Source organism: Argiope bruennichi, chromosome 3 (genome assembly GCF_947563725.1).
Source record: "Argiope bruennichi chromosome 3, qqArgBrue1.1, whole genome shotgun sequence".
NCBI classification, from domain to species: domain Eukaryota; kingdom Metazoa; phylum Arthropoda; class Arachnida; order Araneae; family Araneidae; genus Argiope; species Argiope bruennichi.
Genome location: NC_079153.1, coordinates 47,638,156 through 47,665,210, shown reverse-complemented (window position 1 = coordinate 47,665,210; position 27,055 = coordinate 47,638,156). Strand labels below are relative to the sequence as shown.

General features: G+C 30.8%; 1 protein-coding gene across 1 annotated transcript; it reads left to right on the top strand.

The window, feature by feature from the left end:
- Positions 1 to 350: 350 nt before the first annotated feature.
- On the top strand, positions 351 to 27,055 carry LOC129962830 (uncharacterized protein CG3556-like). Its single transcript, XM_056076829.1, has 11 exons — positions 351 to 448; positions 4,945 to 5,126; positions 7,875 to 8,015; positions 9,922 to 10,062; positions 11,714 to 12,098; positions 15,383 to 15,645; positions 21,373 to 21,530; positions 25,063 to 25,234; positions 25,752 to 25,926; positions 26,000 to 26,154; positions 26,964 to 27,055. The coding sequence occupies exons 1-11, from the start codon at positions 351 to 353 to the stop codon at positions 27,023 to 27,025; spliced, it is 1,932 nt and encodes a 643-aa protein (XP_055932804.1). The 3' UTR covers positions 27,026 to 27,055.

The following is a 27,055-nucleotide window of genomic DNA, read 5'->3' as shown; positions in this document are numbered from 1 at the left end:
ACTCCAGATACCATTTCATTCGACACGGTTAAGATGTAGGCTAATAACGACAATTTTAAGGCAATACTTTTAAAATTGCTGACGAAGTTCCACAATAAGCTTTAGAATTTCCGTTAAAGCAAGGGAAATTAAACTTGCTTCTCGTTAACAAGTCACGGATAAATGTTACGAAGTCCAAAATGAAGCTTTAATTAATGCCAAGTTTCATTTCTAACAATGACCCTTCTAAAAACGGATTATTTTCTGGAAGTAAATCAAACTGTAAAACCTCCCAACATGTCCTCTCTTGAACAAAGATTGGTCATTCTGGCTGATGCAACTTGAATTCTAAAGAGTAGCCTAATCCCATCATGATAATGGGCCACGGTAGCCTGATGGCTAGGTTTCGGCTTCGGAACCGGAGGATTTCAGGTTCTAGGACCGATTCCACCGAAGTGCCGTCGTGTAGGCGAGTTTGGTGCACGTTAAATCCGTCAGGGTCAAACGTCCTCCTGGTGATGTGGAATCTTGTAGAGGAGGTTCTGACTTGGGTTCGTCCTCGTGTTCCAACAGTCGTTTAAAATTACAAGGTTCGTTCCGAAATAGCCCTAGTGCTTGAACAGGACGTTAATATAACTAAACTCGTGATGACAAATAAAACAGTCCCTTGATGGTAAAAACTTGCACATTAAATTTTTTCTGAATTGGGTCATATTTTCCCATAAGTATCAAATTGCTTTTCCGAGTGCAAATTCATCAAATACAAGTCCTTGTTTATTGCTCAAAAATATATATTTTAAGTTGGATTCCCTCCAAAAAATTAAATCTACAAATTCTTATCACTCTGCTGATAATTTTCAAAATTAAATTTTAAGTTCGCCATCAAGATGGCGCATCATTTTGTCTCCTCTCGAGTACAAATGGTTAATACAATGCATCTCAAAAGCATATGAATAGGCGATATTTTTTAAATAAACAAAGCAATCACGAAAAGGCATGGAATTAAAGTTCTGTAAAAATTGTTGCTATATCGTATATTGCCTGTCAAATGTTAAAATAAAATATACCCGAAAGATAAGAACTATAGTTTTATTTCCAGCGTAACGAATTTTACGTTCTATACATTTGGCGTAACGAGTTCGAAGACTAAAATTACTGCTCGTTCTTCGCTTTTTGTAGTTGAAAATGCTCCGCAACGTCCAATTTTCTACTACTGAAATTTAGTAATTAAAAGGTCAATGTTAGATTCTGATATAGAAAAGCAAATTGGCATATTTGGAATTTGCCGAGTAAAGCATCTTGGCTGCAAGATTTGGAAAGCAGTTTTACAGCAAAACCTCTGTCCGTGATATTACATATACTTGAAAAATTTCAAGACCTACTGTTAACCATCACATGGATGCAAGCAAATTTCATAAATATTGCATAAAGATGCGGAGTGAAGAAATATAAGTAATTGCCAGATCTTGGTAATTAGTGATCATTCCATTAATAGTTTGTGCAGTGTAATAAGCAACTACCTATCATTGGTTATGATCAAATGCTAGCTAACGTGCTTTTACTAGCTTATTAATTTTTCGTTGAGAATCGCAAGTCTATTCGCGATGCATTTCAATTATTTGCCTTGAGATTACTCACAGGCAGTTTCAAAATTGCGAATGAATCTTTCGTTTGAAAGTTATTAATGGATGGCAATGATTACCTCTTCATTGAATACTTACGGTCTTTCAAATCCAACCAAATCACGAATAGTCTTTCATGGCATTTAAGTTAAAAATGTTAAGGCTAATTCTTAAAGTTAAGATAATGTTGTTTAGCCCCCCTACCTTTCCCTATTGTGAAAATTAAGCCCCCTATCTTTCTCTCCAGAAGATTTTCCTACTTTTCGGATTACATAATGATTCTTTTGCAATAAAATTTATATTGGAATAAAATTCTCACCTATTGTAAGAATTATATGCCACTTATAAATGAATATAAGAATGAAAATTGAATGGGATTTTCAATTAAAAACCACTTAAATTTTTTTTCAAATATACTCGTTCTGTTTCTTTAAGTGTCTATAAAATATTCTAATTTGTTGTTACAATACCATAACTATTTTAAATAAGTGGAATGAGATTGTCCATCAAGACACGGTATGAAGATTTTACATATACCATAGTCAAAACAGAAAAGCAAAGTGCTAATTAAATCTATATAATTAGATACTTCGCTAATCCAGTTCTTCTAAAAATCCGGAATTATGTGAAGGATGAGGAAGAAGCCTGAAAGAAAAAAATAATCCACTGCCTGTGGATGAATTTGACAGGTTGCAAGTTTTCGTTTGCTACTCAGTTTTGAGGTTTTCAATTTTTATTATATGTAGTGAACATTTAAAATTTTTCTACATATATTTTTATTTTCCAAAACTATGGAACATTTCCAAACCATGGAACATTTTATGAAATATATAATTTTCCGTTTCGATTATATTTTAAGGTGTAAATATTCTAAGTTAAATCAAACATTTTAAATGACGCTTATTATAATATAGATTATGCATGGCTCACCCAAAGTCTAACTGTATTTTTACAGCAAACTAAGACTTACCTGTTAAGAACGCAGTTTTAAGTATCATCGATCCAACAAAAACCATTACCATACCAAAACATGGTTGCTGAAAGCCATAATATACGTTCAGTGATATTCATTTTTTGCAAGATCTATTTTATACTGAATAATTCCTTATAAACTCTGAATTATTTTATATATGAAGTATTAAAAGAAATTAACAAAAAATAACACATCATAATATCCTTTTTTGATAATAAGCAGATGTAAAACAGACAGACGATATATTAATAATTGTATCAGGGAGTTTCCGTTTTTGACTTTCAAAAAAACAGTATGATTTCTGGCAAGCATTTAATTTTATCATAAACAACTTATTCAAAAGAAAAATTCTTATTGATGTAAGAAAGTATAGTATAAAAAATAATAGAATTTCTTCGTTTTTTCCATGTATTTTCCAAAACATGTAAAAGCAATAATTCAAACATGCAATGACTTAAATATCAAATTATGTATGGGATTTCGTGTAACAAGCTCGGTGTTGTGTCAAATTTTTGTTTCAATCGTTTGAGAAAAATGTGTCTGAAGATCAAATTTGATTTGGGATATTATTAATTGCTTCCCAGTGATTAATTGATCCCCCCCCAAAAAAAAACCTCGCCAGAGATGACACGATAAATCCTGTAAAATTGTTAAATTCATCTAAAAAAATTAATATTTCGTAATTATTGAACGCTATACCATGCAAGAAGTTCTCTGGCACAGCAAGTTTATTAAGACAAATGTAATTGAATTTGCTTTAAGAATATATTCTAAGCATTAAAGTTATATATATATATATATGTGTGTGTGTGTGTGTGTGTGTGTGAGAACTGCTGACAGATCCCGTATCCTGTATGGCGACATGTTGCGTCACGTCATTAATCACGTGATGCTTTCGCGCCATAATTGGCAAACGAGAGTGGGGTAGTGAGTCTGTAAGACGTACAGCTCACGCTCATGTATCTTTATATGTTTTATGTTAGTATAGTAATGTTTTGTCCTTTAATTATAATAAATCTATTATATATATATAATTAATATATATATATATATATATATATATATATATATATATATATATATATATATATATATATATATATATATATATATATACAATATAAATTATAATCTACATTAAAAAAAAGTGTGATTTTTCAGAACTTCTAATCTATTGTGGTAAATGATATATTGGCAATTTTTTTTAATTGTTTTCTAAATAAAATAGGAGATTACCGAGATTTATTTTAACAAAAAGAAACGATTTTACTATAAATGAAGCAACTTCTACTATGTGGATTATGAAAGGAAAAATATTTATTAAAAATTTGAATGAATTTTAGACCTGTGTGCGTCTTAAAATATTAATTTTACGGGTATATTGTTGATTTGATGGATAATATATTAACTAGAAAACGAAAGAAGTTAGAGAGCTGAAATTTAGTATATATATGTGTTTACAAATTGGAGATTTCAATGTTTATTAATTATTTTTTTGCACAGCTTGCCTAACAAAATTTTACCAACTGTTCTTTTGCGTATGGACGCTAAGAACTTATCGAACTAATTTAATGGAATTTGGCATTTAGATGTAACATTAACCTTTTAGATACGTTTAATTTTTCTAACAAAATATATCTCATTGTTTCCATCTCTATTTGCTTTTCTGCTATGTAACTCTAAATCTCAGCAAACTATATAAGTTACTTTTAGTAACAGCCATCCGCTGGGAAGCGAGTCATACTCTCATGGGAGCTGAAAGTACATCATTGATAGAATTGAACCGAAGATAAGAAACATTTACTTGGTATACCAAAAAGCAATAACATGCTATGCATGTTGAGAGGAAGAAAATTAACTCGCCAACTCAAAAATGCATTAAATTTGAGAAATTAAAGCATTCATTTTCCCATTTTTAGTTTTAAAATCTCTAACATCATTCAATAAGGTAATTTAGCCTTTTGCCGTTGTATGTCTACTCTCAGCCAACAAAGCATTTTGACCGTTCCTGTCGTATGTCTGCTTTCAGCCACCACAGCAGAGAAACATACTAAACTTATATTGTATTCGTCGTATTTTAATCACCATTTAGGATACATCTGTTTACACTTTCTATGAAAGAACAGAATCGCCAAATAACTTATTCACGAACCAATGCGGTACTTCTACCATTTCGTGATAACGAAACCTAATATTGATAGAGCCGCCTCTGACTCGCCATGCAAGACGTCGTAGCGAGTCAGTTGCATCTCGTACGTAAAGAAATAGACAGTCTTTAGCGATACTTCATAACATTGGAAATAGTATTTTACAAATTGTTTTAGATTTGACATTCTCGCTTTTTAAGATATTTCAAAAATAATACTCCAGAATAGCCGAACGAAAGTTACTAAAAGAAGTGTACTATGAAACGGAATTTGAAATTGATTTTCGAGATGGGGCGTCATTGAGATCTGGAAGACCATCGTCTTTAGATAGAGAGGAAAGACTTGATGGCAGATTACATATATTGCGACTGGAAGACGCTGTACATTGCTGTCGAGACGTCGCGAGTAAAGATTGTGCTATCTGTTCCAAAAGAAAAATCAAGAGTGGAAGATGTCAAAGGAATTATTTGAAGCATTTTTCATCGAAAACCAGGACTTCACATTGGAGACTGTTTTGAAAGATACCACGTGATGGCGAATTATGTACTATAATTTTTACAATAAAACATTACATCAAAACATATTATTACGTTTATAAAAGAATGAATAAATTGTGTTTTTCCTTCATAATCTTGATAAATATGCTCACTGCTCGCTCAGCGGAAATTAATTCCGACCAGCACGACACCTACGTCCAAATTTAATACGACCGCAAAAGGTTAAAATACCAAATTATGTAATTAGTATCATTTAGTCGATAATACAAACACTAAATATGATATATATGGGCGTCGTTAGTATGTATATCTTCCCAGCTATTTCTTATTTACCCTGCTATCATTTAATAAGTATACAGAAGTTAGCCAAGTAACTGTTACGACCTCATTATAAAATACAAATCAAAATCATCATAAACATACATATATTATATAAATATAATAAATAATTAATTATAATAAATAAACAATTATTATATAAATATAATAATTGCCATTGAATTAACCCGTTCATAACGCAAAATGTTGTACATTTTTCGAGTATACTCATCAAAAACAGTTAACTGGATAAAATGTGCATTCTTAATAATTTTCATTTTTTTCAGGCGAGTTTAAATCTGTTTCATTACCAATAAGAATTTCAAGAATTTTTAATAAAGAACATCCTAAAATTAATAAAATAAATTTATTAAAAATAATAAGATAATATTTATTAATTATAAATTTATAACATAATATTTATAACTTTCATAAAACTTTTCCTGAAAGATTTTTCCACATCCATCGTTTTAGTAACAATTCATAAAAAGGACTTAACATTTTGCATTTTATGATAAATTATCGAAAAAGAAAATAATAATAATAATAATAAAACTGAGAAACTGGTTCCTTTTCCTTATAAAATGCTATATTTTTATTACTTTTTTCGTTTATGCTAAATAATGATTATTTGTTTTATGTCTTCGACATTAGAAATTACTTCTGCTGAACGTTCAGTAAACTTAAAACATAATGCCGTGTTATAATAATAGCTCTTACTCTTCATATAGTGATTTATGCATAACACATACAATAATTTAGCAGCCCAGTTTATACAGAGCAACCATTTGAAGACAGATACAGGAACTGACAATTTCAACAAAAAGAAAGATAAGTAGTTAAAAAGATTAATATTTTTCAGCCTCACTAATATTTCTAATTATTTTCTAATATAATCATTTCTAATAATTCAGTCTAATATTTGTCATCAGCTATCAGAAATCTAAATTTGGCATGAGATATTACAAAGTTTCATTTAAGTAAAATCTACATTGTTTAATATTCTTCAAATCAATACTTCTTCATAATTTTTAATGATGATTTCGCTAGTTTTATTTAGTCCGAAGGACAAAAACTAACAAACAAAATGTCGCCGAAAAAACGTTTAATGTCGAAGATTATTATTATTATTATTATTTTTTACGAAACTTAAAAATGAAGAAATTCTATTATTTTTTATACTATACTTTCTTATATCAATAATAATTTCTATTGGATAAGTTGTTTATGATAAAATGAAATACTTGCCAGAGATAATACTGGTGATTTGAAAGTCAAAAACGGGAATTCCCCGATACAATTATTTATATTTCGTCTGTCTGCTTTACGTCCGCTTATTATCAAAAAAGGATGTTATGATGCGTTATTTTCTGTTAATTTCTTTTAATACTTCATATATATATAATTCAGAGTAGGGATCATTCAGTATAAGATCGATCTTGTAAAAAATGAATATCACTGGACGTATATTATGGCTTTCAGCAACTATAGTAACGGTTTTTGTTGGATCGATGATACTAAAACCTGCATTCGTAACAGGTAAGAGTTAGTTTGCTGTAAAAATACGATTAGACTTTGGGTAAGCCGTGCATAAACTATATTATAATAAACATCATTTAAAATGTTTGCTTTAACTTGGAATATTTAAAACTTAAAATATAATCGAAACGCAAAATTATATTTCATAAAATGTTATAGGGGGTAATGGTAAGTTTTGCATTGCTTTTAAATAGGAATTATGATTTGATATAAGAAATATATATTTTTTAATATTTATTTATAATGTTTTAAAATTAAAATTATACAAGAAAGGGAATTTATTGATTGCTTTATGTAAGAAAAATAAATACAATTTTTTTTTTGTTTTGCTAATATAATTCTTATTAGAATTATTTCATGTGCAGATATCGGCTGTCATTTTACAAAGAAAGAAATATATTTTCTTTCCATTTCGTTTTCATGGCTGGAAGATCCGTTTTTGGCTTTATGTGTATCAAAAATCTTATTTCATACTTTCAAATTAATTGTATTGTCATATTTACTTCTCAATATATATACCACTGATGTATATTATTAGAACTTTTTTTTTAATTAAATGGCCTCCATTTCAATATTTTTGTCCGGTTTGTTAAAAATATAATTTCTAAGGTTTAACTGATATATTATTTTAAGAAATGCCTAGATTTTAAGCAATAATATTTTTTCAGTTAAGGGTGTCTTAAATTAGACTTTATGATTAATAAATATTATTATTCTTTCATTTCGCTTAAAAAATATTCTTTGTTTTTTAGAAATAATTAAAAAAATATTCTTTCTTTCATTCATAATCTGTGTTTAGGATCTCCTGAATGCTCAGAATACGAATTTCCTTGTGACAATGGTGATTGCATAGATGCAAGATTTTGGTGCGATAGTGTTGAAGACTGCAGTGATGGATCCGACGAAAAGTATTGTAGAAAAGCTGGTTTATTTAACAGAGGTGAGTATTAAATTTTACAAATTTGATGAATTAAAAATCATTTATTGTTGTCCCTAACTAGTTTATAGTTTCACATGTGCAGTATAAAGTGCTTAAGAATTAAGTTTCAGAGAAGTGAAGCCACGCAAACAGTGCGCTTTTAATAACATGATTGGAAGATTCTAAACAGAATTTGGTCTTTATTTAGCTTAAGACTTAATATTTGCAAGTCTTAAATTTGAAATTTTATTCTTGTAAGAGTTGTATCATTAAATTTAAACTCCTTGTTCAGGCTGATGAGAGAAACTATATATTTTGGACTTTACTTGTTATAAGTTATATATGCTTTGGGTAAAATTAAGAAATATCCAATGGATTTGCTTCATTGCTTTTGACTCATAGTTTCTAAAAGCAGAATATTTCACTAGTTTACTTACAATTTAACTTATTTCATGTGTTTAAAGATTGAATTTAAAATTGATATATTTCATTAATTTCATGAAGTGCTAGAAAATTAAAAAATGCCTGTTATCAATGTCTATATAATAGTTTAATTTTTTTCAGAATTATCAGTTAATCGAATAATTTTGATTCTGTCCTAGAAATGTACATAAATTTTTATTAGCAAAAAAAAAAAAAACTATTTGCAATATTTCGATTTTTTTTAATTAGGAAATATAAAGTATTGAACTTACTTAATATACTGAAGTATTGTAAAGTTTTTTTTTTTTTTTGTAAAAAAATAAAAAAAAAATCGTGAGATGCTGAAAGGGCCATATTAAGAACACTGTAAATCTTCTGTTGTAATGTATTATTGATAATTTTATTACGAATGAATTGATTATTCCAATCCATATTATTATATTTCTAGGTCGCTTCATAATGTTTATTAATTTTGATACCTCTCTCCCAATTCTGTTTAAAAAATAATTCTAATTTTTATTGCTTTGATAAAAATATTTTTAAATTATTTTGATCGTTGGGTAGTGTAATTGATTTTTCCATGACATTATTGTTCAGTCCTATTAATGACATTATCTTTACAATTTTGACTTAAATAACATTAAAATTTACAAAATAACAACAAATTTAATATGCACCAAAGAACATCTCATATTATCACTTATATACAACAATCTGTTATATAATTGTGATACATTCAAATCACAATCTGTGATTTGAATATGATCAATCTAACATCACGGACAACTTCCATTTGGTATTTAATTGTTTTAAATACGCACTCACTAAATTCATAATGATATATTCAAATTCCTTGTGAATACGCGTCTTGAACTCTTGTAGATCTGTAACCTCTGGTTCGTATTTGAAGTCGGAATGATTTGTCACAGTTGTGATTCGTTCCCTTAATCTCTCCGGAAGTGTCACTGCATTTAAATAGATATGACTTCGTCTCCATGAATTGAATTACACATTGAGCTTTCTCTGTTGCGACCACATTTTTTGTCAAATATACATCATTTAGTGAGCAAATAAATGAATCAATAAAACTTACGAAATTTCTTGTCTCAAGTTGCAAAACGTTTGTTATTACCTATTATAGTTTTGAAGGTATTATATTCTGATGTTTTAAATACAATTTGTGGAACAAATATAATGTAGAGACGGTTCTACTCTACATGTTTTATTTGAAATTCCGTAAGGTGATGTAGTCTTTGATATTTTTGAATTTTTAATTTGAGAATAAAAACAACAAGAAAGAACAAAAAAACTTTATGCAATTCCATTTATTGCATTTACATATACTAAATGATACATCAACTATTTAGCTCTAAGAGCCAAGTGCATTAATAATATAAGGGAATAATAGCAGTATCCTGTTTTTTTGTAAATGACGAGTTTCATTGATTTCTTTTAGAGCCAAAACTGACTTTCTCAATGCATAAATCCTAATTTTTTTAAATAGATCCGAACAACTGTACCTCAAATTACTTCAGATGCAGTAATGGACCTTGCATACCAATTATTGGCCGATGTAATGGTTTCCCGGACTGTGAAGATTCCTCAGACGAGAGGAATTGTGTACAACCAAGCTCAACTCCTAAAAGTAAGTTCTTTGAAATATCGGAAACCTGAACTATTTAGAGCACATTAACAATTTCACTATGCCAAACGATGAAATACACTCTCTCAAAACGCTTTTCATATTCAATATTCATGACTCTCCTCGTAACAGCATCAAATGGCCTTTCATATTATATATGGATATTCGAAACAGATATTTAAACAAGAAGAATTTAAAATACCAGGGTTGATCCAAAAAAAGTTCCCAAGCAGCAGCATTTGGAAAGTAGAAATTGTGGTTTGGAATATTGTTACCTAGAGTGGAGACAGATGGCTCTAGTTGTTTTTAACCGGTGATTCGAGCAGATAGTGTTAGTACTGAGACCTCAAACAAGACAATAATGACAAGACGTCTAGAGAAATGGTTTCGCACAGAGGTGCGAGCCTTGATAGGATTTCTATGGGCCAAGAATGTGTCCCCATCGGACATTCATAGACAAATCCCTGAAGTTTACGGGAGGGGGGCGAAACAATGAGTAGACAACAAGTGGAGAAATGGTGTCATTCTTTTGAAGCAGGCAGAGAGATTGCTGGAAACGTTTAGGTGGGGGGTCTGGAGCCACCCCCTGTACAGCCCCGATTTGGCTCCCATGGACTATTTCTTTTCGCCGGCATTGAAGTAAATCTTCTCCGAAACAAGGTTCATATCAGACGGTGATGTTCAAAAAGGTGCCGAGAACTGGTTCAATAGCCATGGATCTAATTATTACCAAGACGGGATAAACAAATTGGTCCAGCGGAGTGATAAATGCCTAAATAAAAAGGTTTGGTGATTATGTAGAGATTTGACCACCGCATATGTCTCTTAATTACCATTTGTATCTTGTGTCTATTTTTGTTAAAACATTTTTCCTTTGCTTTGTAACCTTTTTTTGGATCACTCCTCGTACAATCTTTTGTACTTTGTTAGTAGCTTATGAGCGAATTTTCTACATCATCAAATATTTGACAAAAATAAAAGGCGACTCGTGTATCCTGCCATCGATTTTCTTCAGACAAGTTGTTGAATGTATTGCGATCATTTATTGCTAAATTTCCTATGTTTAAAGATATATCTTAAAAATTAATGTGAGAATTGGTGGTGCCAGTTTATTTCTCTTGTATAGATTTATTGTGTGTTTTCTTTAAAATATATTGACAACAAATCCTGTTATCTTTGAAAGCACCAATACAACATGCATTAGTAGTAGAATCCTACAATACATTACACTCTCCAAATCTAGGACTTCACATAGAATCGGTAAAACCAAAGTATTTGTCATTGAGAAATATATTTATTACAATCTGCCAATCGCAGTTTAGAATTGAATAATAATCTAAGCATTTTTCCAGTTCTTCTGATGCAATGCAATATTCCGTACAAATAATGTATTTAGATTTAAGACCTCTTGACTTCTCTCATAGCTGGAAATGGATTGGGCTAGAAAGTGTTAATTTTGTGTTATACCGTACATTGTGTTATACCACACATTTTAGCTCCTCATTTTACATAATAGCTAAAAATAAAAGTGACTGCAAATCTCTTTATTTCTGGATTGTAATAATTGAAGACATAATCAACAGCAATTTTCTGAATGTTTTCAAATAGTTCTACCACTTTTGACCAATTGTATATCAAATAACTTTCTTTACAGGTGATGCCATGTCTTCACCTATTTATCTTTTATCGGAGACAAAGACAACAACGATGATTCCCACGACGACAACTCATGCCACGACGCACCAGCCTACAATTAAATTAAAATCACAAACATACCATTCTTCTGTTAATATTAATACTATGTTGCATAATTTTCAGAATTTATATTCAGATTTGCGTCTATCTGACTATTCCAACCAGATCCAGATGGCTCGAAATTGGCTTCTTTCACAAAGAGGAAGCGACTTCGGCTGGGGAGATGAAACTCCACGAGCTCTAACTGCTTTATATCTTTCTGACGTGCAGTCGGTCAGTAGAAATGAAAGTGACATGCTGATGGTGAAGCAACTTGAACTGCAGATCTCTTTAGCTATTACAAGGTAAATATTTTTTTTTTGAAAAATGGAAATGTATGCTATAAATAATGGCGTTTTTTTATCCATTAAAATTGATGAAACCAAATTATATATAACCCTAATAAACCTAACCATCAATAGATTTGTTAATTGTTCACAGTTTTAAATTACGACCTCATTTCTAGGAATTAACATATTTATATGCTTATGTATACCTTGGCGACCGAGTTTCCTAATTTAGACTTTAGTATTTAATATTAGTTTGAAACAAAATCAATATATAAATTATACTGCGCCAAAGAATTAGTTTTCTACAATTCAAAGATTAACATAAACAATTTCAGCTAAAATAATATAGTGATGAACAATATTAAATTAAAATTAAATAAAACAGTCAAAAATAATCCCACAAAAGGTATTTCTAATTAAAATATAAAATCTTATGTATTTTAAAAGAGCAGAAATATTAGTATGTAGATTTCGGGCATCATTTTCAGAATCGCTGTTGTTGTTTTGATATCATCGTTAATAATTGAGCTTTCAATTAATGAGTCAAAAATTGTATCATCGCAATTGTTCTCCTAGAAATAGATACTTAGGTATGAATCCGGAGTGATGATTTGTCAGAATGGTGTCGTTTGGTTATTTAAAGAAGACCAGGCTTTCATGGTAACTTTGGAACTATCTAATTTGCTTTAAGCTTCCAAATTCTACTCGTTATGGCAATTGATGTAAAGGCAGTATTTTTATTTGTTTCTTCAAGTTGAATTAAGGTATGCATGTTTGACAAAATAAGAAATGGGGATCTGTACGCATATTAGCCCGTTCATAGTGACGTATTCCTACATGAGATGATATCCAGTAGAATGAAACTGCAAAATCCCAAGAAGATTATAATAAATTATAAATCTTTAAAATTCATTGGATAACTATTATTATGAAAGGATTTGAAAGACAGTATAACATTTAAAGTATCAATCTAAGTATAGGACATTGATTATTTATATAATTACCACTGTGCCAGTTGAAAATCTCCAAAAAAGCATGCAAAACTGCAGTAGTTGAAAACATGAAATTTTACTTAGAAAAATCACCGCAAATAGGATATGGATGGATACCAAATATCCATCAGTATAAACAGGAACGAAAGATTGAAAATGAGACCTGCGCAGAAGAAATATTTGTCGATAAATAATATTTGCCTTGTCTGATTTCTTAAAGTTTCCAAAAGGATTAAGAAAATAAAAGATCCGGATTTTCCAAGGAGGAATATCATTAAATGAATGTGAGATTATTTAGAAAATAGTTCGTAGTCAAATTAAAATATAGGACCAAATGTCTCTTAGCCTGCTGTAAACGAATTAGAAAATAACGAAACTTTTAGTATGGATGGCTAAGATGTGACTCAATTCTAAAATAATAATAATATAAAGAGAACGTACTAAGTTCAGAATATTAAGTCCGGCTCGTGTCATTCAGCATATAACCACACTAATATCCCCCCTCCGCCTAACTGATTCTTTCGGATTGAATCCCATTGACCGAGCCAAGGTGATAGCAGCTCTGGCGTTTAAAAATGTTGAGTCCTAAGGACTCCACCGGCAACGGTACAACCCTTCCCGTCATCAATAAATGGTAGCCGGACTCCATCAATTCTGTACCCTCCTGAATGGCGAGAAAAAACCACCATACCGGAAGTTTCTCATTGTCATTTCTGCGGTGCACGTCAGTGGAGGACATTCAGCATAAAAACTGAATCTTGGGATTTTCATACAGGTAAATTTGCAGTGAATAGGAGACAATGAGCCTATGACATCTTCAGCCTATGACAATAATTTAGCCCAATTGCTTGGATGGTTTAAAGTTTCGAATGAACTGTCGAATTTTGTTGCGACTCTATCGTTAATTGAGTCTTTTTGACTCACATTTTTTGCCCAATACCATATGTTGAGTCATAATATTAGTCTTTATCTATATTAACAATATCTGTATCACATCTATCTGTATTCACATCCGCGCTAATTTAGATTTGAGGATTCATCAATTTCCTTACAAGTATTCTTATGAAATTGTGGCTTTGAGCTAAGGAAGTTTTCTCTAACAGTCAAAGCTGTAAGTAACGCGTGAAGGATCTTAATGGTAGAAAAGTGGAATTCATCTAATTTCTATGGTTTAATGTGTGTGATTTTTTTTCTTCTCTTTTTATGTAGGCAAAGTTGAGAAATGAAAACCAATGAACCGGTTAGCTATTTAAAAGTGTTAATACTATTTTAAATTTTGTATAATGAGGCAGATAATACCGTAGTTCAAAAATTAGCATGTATATTTTACATTTGTTTTGAGCAGCAATAAAATTTACGAATTAGGTTCGAATTTAGGTTCTTTAATGTGTGAAAGGTATTCGTGCCGCGCAAATGTACTAGTTGTTTAGATTGTATTATACTAGATAAGAAACTTTATAGAAAAAGAATCTGAACTGATTTAGTTATAGAATGAAGCTGAACTTATTAATTTCTTCTGCTTATTTTAATATCTTGTGCTACGTGAATCGTCATAGTCGATAGTAATCTTTCCTTAAACAATATATGCAATTCTAAAATTGCTTTCTGTTATCAATAAATTGGCCTATAGAATAGCATGTTAACAATGTTGTGTATTGCCACCAGCAATCATCATTTTTTCCTGTGTATAGCCTTGATCGACGAAGACACAAAGAGCCATTGTGATATTTGTCTCCTTAAATCATGCTCAATTCCTTCCAAAAATTACTTTGATCAATTCCTTTCATGCAAAATTTAGAAGTTATTGTTTAATAATGCAAGCAAAAGCAAAAGACTAACATTTCGATACTCAGGTTTTTTTTTCTTTACATGACTTTCTTTAAGGCATTTGTCATTTTCTTAATTCCGGCATAGAGTGATCGATGTTTAATTCTTTAAGGTATTATTTAAGTGATCTGTCATTCGCCATCTGCATGATATTTGTATGGCAATTTGAAATATTCAAATTACAGAGCTTTATGACGCATTTAAGATTTTTAGATGGTTTCTGATAGTAAGGCGGATGATGGAACTGTCTACTTTCTAATTAACATGTGACTAATTACCTAATTAATTAATTAATTAACTAATTAACATTAGTATACTTATGTATACTAATTCTAAATTGGTAATTACTTTTATTAATTGTGTTATGTAAAATTTTCAAGGCTCATTTGCGGTGGATCATAAAGTAGATTCATGAATTCAATCAAAAACATGATTGACGTACTTAGGTCCAAATAAAAATCATGTTCTTTTTTGTTTCAGAAACAAAACGAAGGCTATGAAGCTGACGAAACTTGCATTGTATATAAATGCTCTTACGGCTAGCTGTAAAGATGCTAAGAACTTTTATGGTGAGAACTTGGTTCAAACTTTGCGTAATGGTGTGGATGCTGCCCATAGATCAGCTGAATTCATTAACCCATCTGTTTATCTGACTCTCTGTATCAACAACGCTACTACTTATGATGACACAAGGAAACTACACGACATATTTACAAGCAGGAATGTCGTAGTTGGTAGAATAGGTAAATAATTCATAACTTTATGTTCTAATCGCAATAACTACTAAAGAAAGGATTTCTTATATTTGGAAAATACACAGCCAAACATGGCTCTTGCTTCAAAATCGCAACTCAACCATCTACAGCAGGGGTTTACAACATTGTAGCGAGTATGCGAATTTAACATAAAGCAGTTAGTTCAATTACTGTATTCAAAATTTCTTTGTCCAAGAATTTTGATGGATGCATGTTCATGTTTAGCACATGTATCACTATAACAGATGATGGGTAAAATTGAACTGTTTAGACAATGCCATTGGCACCTTGATAAATTTTAAATCGATGTTCATTTGTATATTTATAAGCATAAACATCAAACTGAAGGTTTAAAACAGTGTATATGTTATTTTTAAGCATTTCTGGAGAATTTTATGTCTAATATATTATGAATTATTCTTCTCTCACCAGACGTGTAACTTGATAATTTGTTATTTATTGTTAGATATCGCGTGAACATAGTTTCTTTATAAAGTTGAAAATAATTAAAATCAAACTGAGGAAAGTGTTAAAACTGAACACTTCTTGGAATATATTCTCAATGTTTAAGGTATATAATTTCGTTTTTTACGATATTGTAAAATTATATTATTTTTTTCTTCAGATTGAAACGGTATGAGACTTATTGTGCTGATTTATACTGGAATTTAATATTGATCAATATAATAGCTTCCGGTATTCAAGTTGGTTCCAATTGCTATACATCCAAAATTAAGCATAATTATCTAGTTGAATATGGAGGAAATGTAAAGAATATACAGTAGATATTTTAAGCCTCAATTCGTCTGTTTTCCATTTGCCTTTAAGTTCGATTGTGGCAATTGAGTCTTCTTTTAGATAGAATATCGTTCTCCTCTGAAGTTAATTTCGGATACTCGTAATTTAACTTTGAAAATTCCCGTTAAGAATGCGATTCGGAGTTGATAGGATTTTGGTTTTATTTAAACGTTTGCTGTGTTCAAAGTAACTCTCACAATATACTCGAAATAATAGCTTTAAATATATGGCATATTGAATATTTCCCCAGAATTATTGTTTCTTTTACGCGAATTAAAATTTGAATTAACACGAAAAAGTAAAAAGCTGAGTTTTCTTTAAAACAAAGGTTGTTTAAATGCTGTTGTAGTTTGCTTAAACACAATCGGAATATGGCACTTTTACAATAAAAGTTGGAGGAACTCTACAAAAGCAATATTTTTTTATTTATGTTGTGTTGTTGTGACTTATTCACTTTACAAGCAAATTAACAATCTTTTTTATTTATACGCCAGCTAACAATGCATTTTTGTCTACATTTTCAAAAAGCTTATTTTGCCATAAAATGTGATCTAGGACAATTTTAATAAATTGCGTGTTTTTTTAGTCACCCAGTATATGGGGGTGGTGAGATTCCTGGTAAAGGAATGCAAAATGACGAATAATAATGCGATATAACTGTATAAAATGTTCGATTATTGTTGCCTCAATGTTAATAAATGCATAATTTACATTATAATAACTAAATATTCAGCGTTTAAATTATTGATAAAGTAAATTTTTTTATAATAAAACATCAAATTAAAGTAAGCTTAAATAAACTTGTTCTAGAATTTTACAGTAGCAATAGATCAAAAGTCTTGATAATTTTTGAATATTGTCTCATTGTTAATATTGCATTCGGCATTTCTCGATATTAACAATATTAAACAATACTTAAGGAAATATTGTGGCGTTCTTGAAGGTGGAGAGATTCAGGGCAGATTCGGGGGAGGGGGGGGGGCAGCTTAGCAACAACTCTTCTCTGAAATTTATTCAACTTAAAGCAATATAGATATCTGCTGCAATTTTGAAGTCTTTTATATAATTCTTAAATTTTATTGGTATTCATTTTCTTTATTCAGATGGCTTCAGTTCAACATTCGTTAACATTCTGAGTGCACTACCCTTTAATTTTTAAACTCAAACGAAAAAAATTGTAGATAACATATTTAGGCCTATAGGTGTACACAGGTTAAATTTTATGAAGATTGTATTTATCAATTTGAGGCTGGGGGAATTCCATATCCTGTAACACTTCGCCATTTTGCGATTAACGAGCATTGCAGTAAAGCTCGAAAACGTGAAAAATCTCTAGAATTCAATTTTTAAAACCTACGCTCTACTTTTGTAACAGAAATAGCATGAACGAATGGGCTGCAAAAGGAGATCCGTTATTGGAGTGCAATTTTTGAAGTATTTTTAGTGTTTCGAAAAAAAAAAAGTTGATGTCTCCAAGCCATTTTAAATACAATTAGATAAAAAATATATATATACAGTTAAATATATATTAAAGCTTGTTTTCTATTTTAAATTTAGTGTGCGGCAAGAAATGTCGGACGAAGTTATTGCATCACAGAATAGAAGTTAATCCATTTCTTTTTCATTTTTGTTCATTTATTTTTGTCTACCACTTCAATTATAACATATTTTATAATGTATCTTTTAGTTTACGTTATTATTTTGTTTTATTTTTTTAAGGTGCGAAGCAAAAATTATGTTATTTTAGAGTTGTTTAAGCAAGGAAAACGACAATGTGAAGTCATTCTTTTGTTTAATATGCCTCGGAAAACCGTGTTTGATGCAATATATCATTTCAAAGAGCTTGGCAATGATGGTAAAAGCCCAGGAAGTGGACGAAAACGGATAGTGAACACTTTTAGTGGCCATAAGGTTATCAAAAACGAGTTCAACGAAATTCGAGGCTTTCCATGAGAAAGATCCTTCTTGAACTGGGAATAAGGGACCGATCAGTGGAACGAATGGCAAATACAGAGCTTGAACTAAAGCCTTACAAGTTCCAGAAAGTTCGGCTTCTCACTGAAGAAAACAAAATCTCTGGGGCCAAACTCGTGTGGCCCCAGAGACGCTGAAGACTTTAGAAACGGGCCTCAAGTCAGCGCTGAGAGAGATTTCTTTTTAATAATGAGAAGCTCTTTGCTGTCCGAAAGCTCAGAACTCCTAAAATTATAGGATATATTCTGGAGCCGCTCCAAGCACTTCAGCAAATGTTGAACATCACAGAAATTCAATGTCGGTCATGGCCTGGGGCGGACTTTGAGTAAGCGGAAAAACATTTCTTTTTGTTGTGGATGAGATTGTTAAAATAAATCAAAAATTGTACCGACGGGACATTCTAGAAGCTGTTGTATTTCCGTGGGCAAAAACGCACTTTGGTAATGTAAAGGTGAGTTTCAATAAGGCGCCGCACCAGTTCACAAGTCCCTTAAAAAGGAAGAGTGGTGAAAGGCCCATTTTCCTGACGTGATATCATCAGGAGAATGGACACAATACTCACCGAATATCAATTTCATGATTATAGTGTATGGTTCATTTTGGTGTCTAAGGTAAGGTCGACACAAAAGTTTGGACTGTCTAAAGCAGTGGCTTCGGTGGGAATGGTATAAATTAAAGGCAGAAGACTTGCGGCTCACTGCTGAAAATTTTAATAAGCGTTTGCGCCTCTACATCATTGCAAAAAGCGGCCACTTTGAAACAAATTAAATTTATTTATTAGTAAAAGTCTACTCTTATTATTATTTGTTGTATTTTGTTAATTAATTAATTTTTTATCAAGTTATATTAAACATTGTTTGTTCGGGTTTTTCTGCCGCACCCTATATACACGCTACACTATTATATAAAACGAACATTAGCGAAACCCAAAATAAAGAGCAGGAGACTCCATGCAGTTCTAAGTAAGGATGACCAAGGTTACTGACAAAAATGTGGAATGACAACCGCAGAACTTCGGACCCATATTAAGAGTTGATAATTTTCAAAACTTCTGAACCTCTCAAACACGATTATCATGAGAGAACATGATGTTAGTTTGGTTAGGGATTTTTGATGCTCGAAAACGCGTAGGCAATAAATAAAGCACAAATGGCAATTTTCATCATCATCTTTTTATCGCATATATTTTTTACCAGCTTTTACAAGTATTGCATTATTATCACGTATGCTTCTTTGACAGCAGATGCGTTTTTAAAAAGTTGACGAAGAACTATTACATCATAGCTGTTATTTTCATGGAATATGATTTTTTTCGGAGGAAATTAAATAATTTAATTTTTATATTATGTTCAAAATACTACACTCGCGTTTAATAACAGTTTTGATAAAAGTATTTTCACTTTCCCCCAATGGAGAAATATCACTTCATTCATACTTAAGAGGGAAACATTGAAGGATTTGACTCCTGTTCTAAGATAAATCCATTATGAAATTGTTTTATGATCTCAGAAATTAGATAATAGCAGTTTCTGTTTACAAAAATACTGTTTTCATAAAAATTCTATATAAATTAATATGTTTAAAAATTTATTGGTAATAAGTTTATCATTTGGGAATCCTTCTGCTTCCATACGTGGCATTTCTGTTTGTCAGAACACGGTGTTGCTTTGGGGGTTTTGAAGCATTAAATATCGTAGGCAATGAATAAAGCCTAAATAGCAATTTTCATTTTCAATTTTTTTCTTTTCTGGCAAAATAGTTTTGGAGCTCCCGTCAATCTCGAAAGAAAAAAAAAATCGTTTTTTTTAAAGTTGACGCATGCGCATTACGTCAAAAATTTTAAGCCGGTTTAGACCATATTCTAGCTTTTCACTTTTTTTCTTGGCTTGCAAAAAAAGTTTTGGAGCTCTCGTCCACCTCGAAAGAAAAAAAGCATCGTATTTTTTAAAAGTTGATGCATTAATATCATCACGTGATCAAACAATTCTCCCATTATAACTTGAAATTTCCGATATCAGATTTCAATTTTTCCTTGAAATGAGTTCATTTTCCCCAAAGAAAGCAGAATAAGGAAATGAAGACACGGGTATTCTCTTTTCGTCATAGCATCATACCGAAAAACATTATCGGCGCAGTGTTCAAGCTGAGGGAATACCTAGTTTCATTCAAAGATTATGCTTATGCTTTCTGTATAAAAAATTATATATATATATATACATATATTTAATAAATACTTGAAGATACAAACTACAAAATAACATTGAAATTATTCTTCTAACAATTATTTTATACTAGAAAAAAATTATCAAAATTCCTTCAAAAATTAGTCTTTATCACAACGCGCTGTAGCAAAGAATTGTAGATCAGCTTGATTTTAATTATTAATTATTATTAAAAAAGAAGGTTAATAGAGAATATTATCGTATTTTTCCATTTATAGTTGAATTTAACAATTTTAGAAGCGAGCGAAGTTAAGTTTGCTGTTCCACGTATTGGAACACTGCGCCACAAAGAGTTAGTCTTCCCTAAACGTTTTCACCATCACAATACAGAAGTGTCTTGAATAATCAGTACTACCTACATTTATAGTTAGGTTGACATGTAAATCCTTCCAATTTTGTAATCATTTTAGTCTATGTAATTCGAGTTTTTCAACGGAATTGTCTCTTGTCACTGCGTGAAATAGTCTGACTGAATTCAATGGATTCATCTTTAAGTTTGACATGTTACTAGTGGCTCAAAAATGCTTAGCATAACTTCTAGAATAGTTATAATTAAATGCGAATTTTAGTTATGAACATACATCGGTCATTATTGATGCCGCAATCTGACTTTTTTTAAATATTCGGTTTTTAGATATCTCTCGATATTCTCTGAACATTAGTGAGATGCAATTTCATTTTTTGAATATTGTTTTTGATGTTAGTTTCCATCCTCTAATAGATATTCAAGCACTGGCGATGTTGGCTGTTACATGCATATTTCGAAATACGAATTTTCTTCCTGCATCGATGAAAGAAAGATCGAGTAAACAGTTTATTCAAAGAGTGAAGGTCCGTGGCCTTCCAGGAAATGTTTATGAAGCGGCTTTGATCGCCCAGGTAAGAATTTTTTGATAATATATTCGAAATTTCAACTAGCTCCAACGACCTATTGACTAGCACAATATATATATATATATACTAAATAAATGTATACACTAAAATGCAGGATATTACATTATGGTGAGACGGCATATCTTTGGATTCTGTTATAATCTACAGGGTGTTTATAAAGTCCCGGACCCATTTTGATGTTTAATAACTCGTAAAATAATAAAGATATAAACAAACTTATGGCATTTATTGATGAAATAACTCATATATTTTCCTTTTCAGGTTTGAATATTTTTACTTTTGTAAATATTGTCTGCACATGTGGTTAATTTCAGATAATTTCATTTTCCAGTCTAAATATCTGTACTTTTCTAAATATTGTCTGCTTATTAATTGCATTTTTCTCTCTTTTGTTTTTGGCAACTATTGCAATATTATGTTTACTTTGGATGTGTTTGTTCTATATAGTACTTTTGTATGTGATGTTTTATTCGAGCGGATATTAAGGAGAATGCATACACCACAAGAGAAAGCACAGATTTTATGGTGGTTCATAGAAATGAAATCGATAGTGCAAGCACAGAGAAATTTCAGAAGAATTTACCAAAAAGATCCTCCATCCAAAAACAGCATCTTGCGGTGGAAAAAGAATTTTCTAGAAATTGAAAGTATCGAAGATAAGAAACTTTCCAGACGTCCTTGCACAAGTGATTTTGATGTTGAGCGTGTCAAAGAGACATTTTTACACAATCCTAGAATATCTGTGAGATCAGCGGCAACAGAATTGGATATGCCAATTTCGACGGTGTACAAGGTTATTAAGAAAAAATTAAGACTGCATGTATACAAAGTTCAAACTGTTCAGGTTTTGGAACCGAACGATAGGCCTAGGAGGATGGCCTTTGCAACAGATATGCTAAGGAGGATAGAAGATGCTGCTGATTTTCTGAAGAGCATAATGTTCTCCGATGAAGCATCCTTTCATGTTTCTGGCATTGTCAATCGCCATAATGTGCGCAAATGGCTCTGTGGATGCCGACATGCTTGTCGCTACCTGGCGTGAAATTGACTATCGACTTGATATTCTCCGTGCGACGAAGTGGGCACACGTGGAAGTTCATTGACAAGGGTCATGAAACTTTTTGAGTCTATTTAACCATTTATGTTACTAATTTAAATCTATTTTTATTATTTTATGAGTTATTAAACATCAAAATGGGTCCGGGACTTTATAAACACCCTGTATATAATAAAGCTCAATGTGTGTGTGTTGGCGCTCTACAGGCCAACAACCTACAGCTACCAAATTTCTCACGTGTATACCTTGGAGGCCGGGAATGTGCACCTGGGGGTTATTTTTTCGAATTTTTAATTAGAATTTTATTTATTAAAAAAATAAGCGAAATTGTGGCGTGTTTCTGCTATAACTTCCGAAAATATTACCGCACAAAAAAGATTTTTGCATGAAGTTAAAGATCAAAAATTTATGTTTTAAATGATACCAATGTTTTAACCTTAAAATTAAATTTCTATTTTTAATGAATTTTTAAATAAATATTTTAACTATATTTTTCAACAATTTTTTTCGTACAAAATAAAAATAAAATTTAAGCTGCGCGAGCACGTTTCGCATTCATGGGAAAAAATTAGCTTTTTTCAAAGTGTTGCTATCCATTGATTAAAACTCCAACTAAAATTAAATTAAATCTTTTTGGAAATGAAATCTGCAAAAATATAATCTTCGGCACATGTCTGTAGGAAATGAAACAAATATGAAATATTATTTTTTTTTAAAAATAAATTCAAGAAAAACTAACTATTTTCTGATCTTTTACACTCTCTATATTATTAATCCAATAAATCAGTTTTATTTTAAAGCAAGTTTTGTTTAATATGAACAGGATATCCATTCAAATCAGGGCTACACAGCTAATTTGTAAACCTTTAGTAAGACACAGATCTGCTAAAATGGTCTAAATGGAAAATGATTATATTTTATGTAACTTGATTCAATAAATGCTCTAATAAATAACGAATTTTTGATTTTACATAAAGCTTCTGCTGTGGAAATCACGAATAACAAAATGTTCTTGAAACACTAATATTTTAAATAAAAAGAGTTAATTTCCAATCAACTAAATCAATCACTTAAACTGACTGATTTATGAAAATTTGAATAGCACTATTCAATAAAAAAAAAAGATAATTTTAGATTATCCATCGATCGTTTCAACAAAAATACGCCAATCAGCGCGCAGGTTTCTCAAGATTAATTGGCCTAAGATTATGAAAATGTTGAGTTTTTCTAAATTTTTAACATTCAAAACTTCATAAATAAGTCTTAGTTGATCGTTGAAAATAGAAACATTCATTCATTTATTTAAAATTTGGTGTGTCCAGAATATTTCTCAGAATCTGATACCTTACTGCATTAAATTTAGACTTCATAATTTTTAAAATATATTTATAGGCCGGAACAAAATATTTTTATTGATTTCATTTCAATCCTTTTGAAAGCAAAACTAAAAACTGAATTTTATGCTGAATCTGAGAAATTTTTGTTGAACTATTGTTTGAGATATTGCATAAATTATGAAAAATATTTTGTAGTTCACATAAGACTTAAATTCCGAGCGATTCTGTTTGCAATACTCATATTCAATAATAATAATAAAAAAAAATAACAATAAAAATGATAAATAAAATAAAAAGCTTGGTTTCAGTAAAAAATATCTTTAAACTAATTGCAATTTCAGCATTTCCACTTTAAATTAAAGTTGAAGTTTTATCGGAAATGACAACACATTAGGAAAATATATATAGTAAATTAAACGAAACGATCTAAACAACAGTATAAGTTTGGTATGACTATCAACATTTGAAGATTAAAAATGTTTTGTTTGAGAAGCTATTAAGAAACCAGTTACTTAAAATATTTAATTGAAAATCGTAGCGAGCGGTAATACTGGCGAACCGACTGCTCGCCAAAGGCGGCTAGTTTTTCAATAAATCAAAGAAATAATAGTACTCATAAAAGGCCCAAAATATCCACCCTTGTGATATTAATATACTTTTTAAATTTCTTAGTTTAAATATGGTCTATTGTAGTACAATTGACTTAAGTTGGTCACACCTAACGAAATGTTGTGCCTACTACTAGACGAATATATCTCTCATTTACGATATGTTTTTAAAGGGGACTGAATCACTTTTTATATGCATTCTTATCTCTTAATTTTTCTAAGCTTGATGCAAAGAATTTATGAAATTCATGATCGAATACGATGCAAACTTTATTAATGTATTGATTTGTTTAAAATTGGCTAAAGCGTTAATTTGGATCACTTAGAGAAGGGCATTTGGGGAACACCTTTAAACAGTATATTGATACTTAGTCAATTGGTGGGCTCCCAAAAATAAAATCTGTCTGTCACTGATGGTTAATACTTGATGTTTTAAGTAAAGTCTCGAGTTTGTATTCATTTTAATGCATTTTATTCCCAACATTTTAATTGAACTACAATACTTATTCATCTAGGCTCTACACGAAATGAAACTCACTCAGCCAGGTCTACTGGAATTCATGCTGAAGCAACAACAGGAAGACGGCTCATTCGGTGGCATATTAGCAACATACTTGGTATTACCTGTTCTAGCTGGTCGAAGTTTTCTGCAAATGAACGACCACTGCGATCAACGATACAGCACAGGTAACAGTTTCTGATTTGATTCTTGTTCTAACGGAATTCTGTTCATACAAATTCCTTCATGGAAATTTGGAATTTCAATGAGCAGCTTTTAAAACTATTTCAATGATTTTGGCACTAAAAGAATCAAATAAAATGTATCATAGACGGGAAGCCTTTACTCATGAGTTTTCAATTTCATGATGTTTCTGGTTTTTATATATTAATAATTTACACTTGATTCATCACAATTTTCATAAACCAAAAATAACTTCAAATCATTTTCTTGAAGTGGTGTGTCATTAAGCTTCTTCATGGAGACGCTAAAACACAAATTACATTTAAGGACTAAATGAACTCTCTTCTTCTTACTTCTTAAATCAAACATTTGTATGTAACTGAACTTTCTCGTGCATACCAGAGTTGATTATTCGTGACGAAACTAAATTCTTAATTTGCAGCTTGCTTACCATGATTTACGAGTGAATAGTGGAAGATATTGCATTGATTTCAATTACTGTTCTGACGTTTTCTCATTTAGATCTTACTCCTCTCGAGGTACTGAAAAACTCGAAGCGTAGAAAGATATATATACAGTACGCTCTAAACTATGGCAATCCTCCTGAAATATCGCAAATGATCCAAATGCAAGTAGCCGAAGGGATCAACTTCTTGGATGTCATGAGACTTGCACAAGAAATCAATCCAAAATACAGGTAAGGCTTTAAGTTTGTGCATTAGCAATTTAATCTCGAAACCGATGTAAAGATATTTGTTGCCATTTTACAGGTTTTTGTTGGATGGCCATCGTGACAATCCAGTTGTTTATTCAATTGGTGGTATTCCCAATGATGCTGAAAACGGAATGTTTTGGACACTCCACTGGGCTTCCAATAGTAACAGAACTAAAGGTGACGCAGTGCGACTTACACCGTATTCAGGAAGTATGTATAGTTTTTTAAATGTTATTTATATGTTATATTTGCAAACTAATGAATTGATTTTTGCTGATTCCAATGCTGAAACTTTATTGGTATAATCACCATTGATTTCCTTTTAATTTCGTATTAAAAAGAAATGTAAAGGGGCCTTGGAGTTTTTAAATATGTTGAATATGTTTTTAAATATGTTAATATTGTTGAATAGAAAGTATTTTTTTACATCGAACAAATAGAGCCCTTTTCTAATAAGTACACCTGTTAGTTTTTTTTTTCATTTATTTTTTATTTTGATTATATCAAAAATTCTTATGGAATTTAAAATTCGTGTCTAATTTCCTTATAAAAAAACACCTTCCTTAATTGTACATAAAACGTGTTTTCAGTATATTTTTAACCCTTAAATACTTTGATTATACAATCCTGAACTGCTCACACTTTACACACTGGGAGCTTTGTTTGCAAGCGGATATTCACACTTATAGTTATGATTATTAATGGAAACTGTTTAAATTAAGATAGTTAACTAAGCAGATTAATACCAGTGTTATAAGAACCAATATAAACAAAATAACTTTAGCAGATTCAATGAAGTATTTTCTCAAGCAGGCGAGCCGAAAATGCAACTGCTAATTAGTTACCATGATTTTATTTGAGATATATTTGAAATCTCAGAGTCCAGCTTTTACATCATTGATTTAAATGTAAATGTAATGAGCGCTTTTCTTATCTTTTATTTCAACTCTTTTAATGAATGGTCTTTTAAGAAATACGGCTGTTTTATCAAAATGTGTAATAAATACCTTCTCTTTTAGATATCAAGGAGTTGATACCTCACCCTGGTGATGAATTCGTATTTTGGATGCGCTACATATAATTTTCCAGTGCTACTGCATTTGTTGTTCTT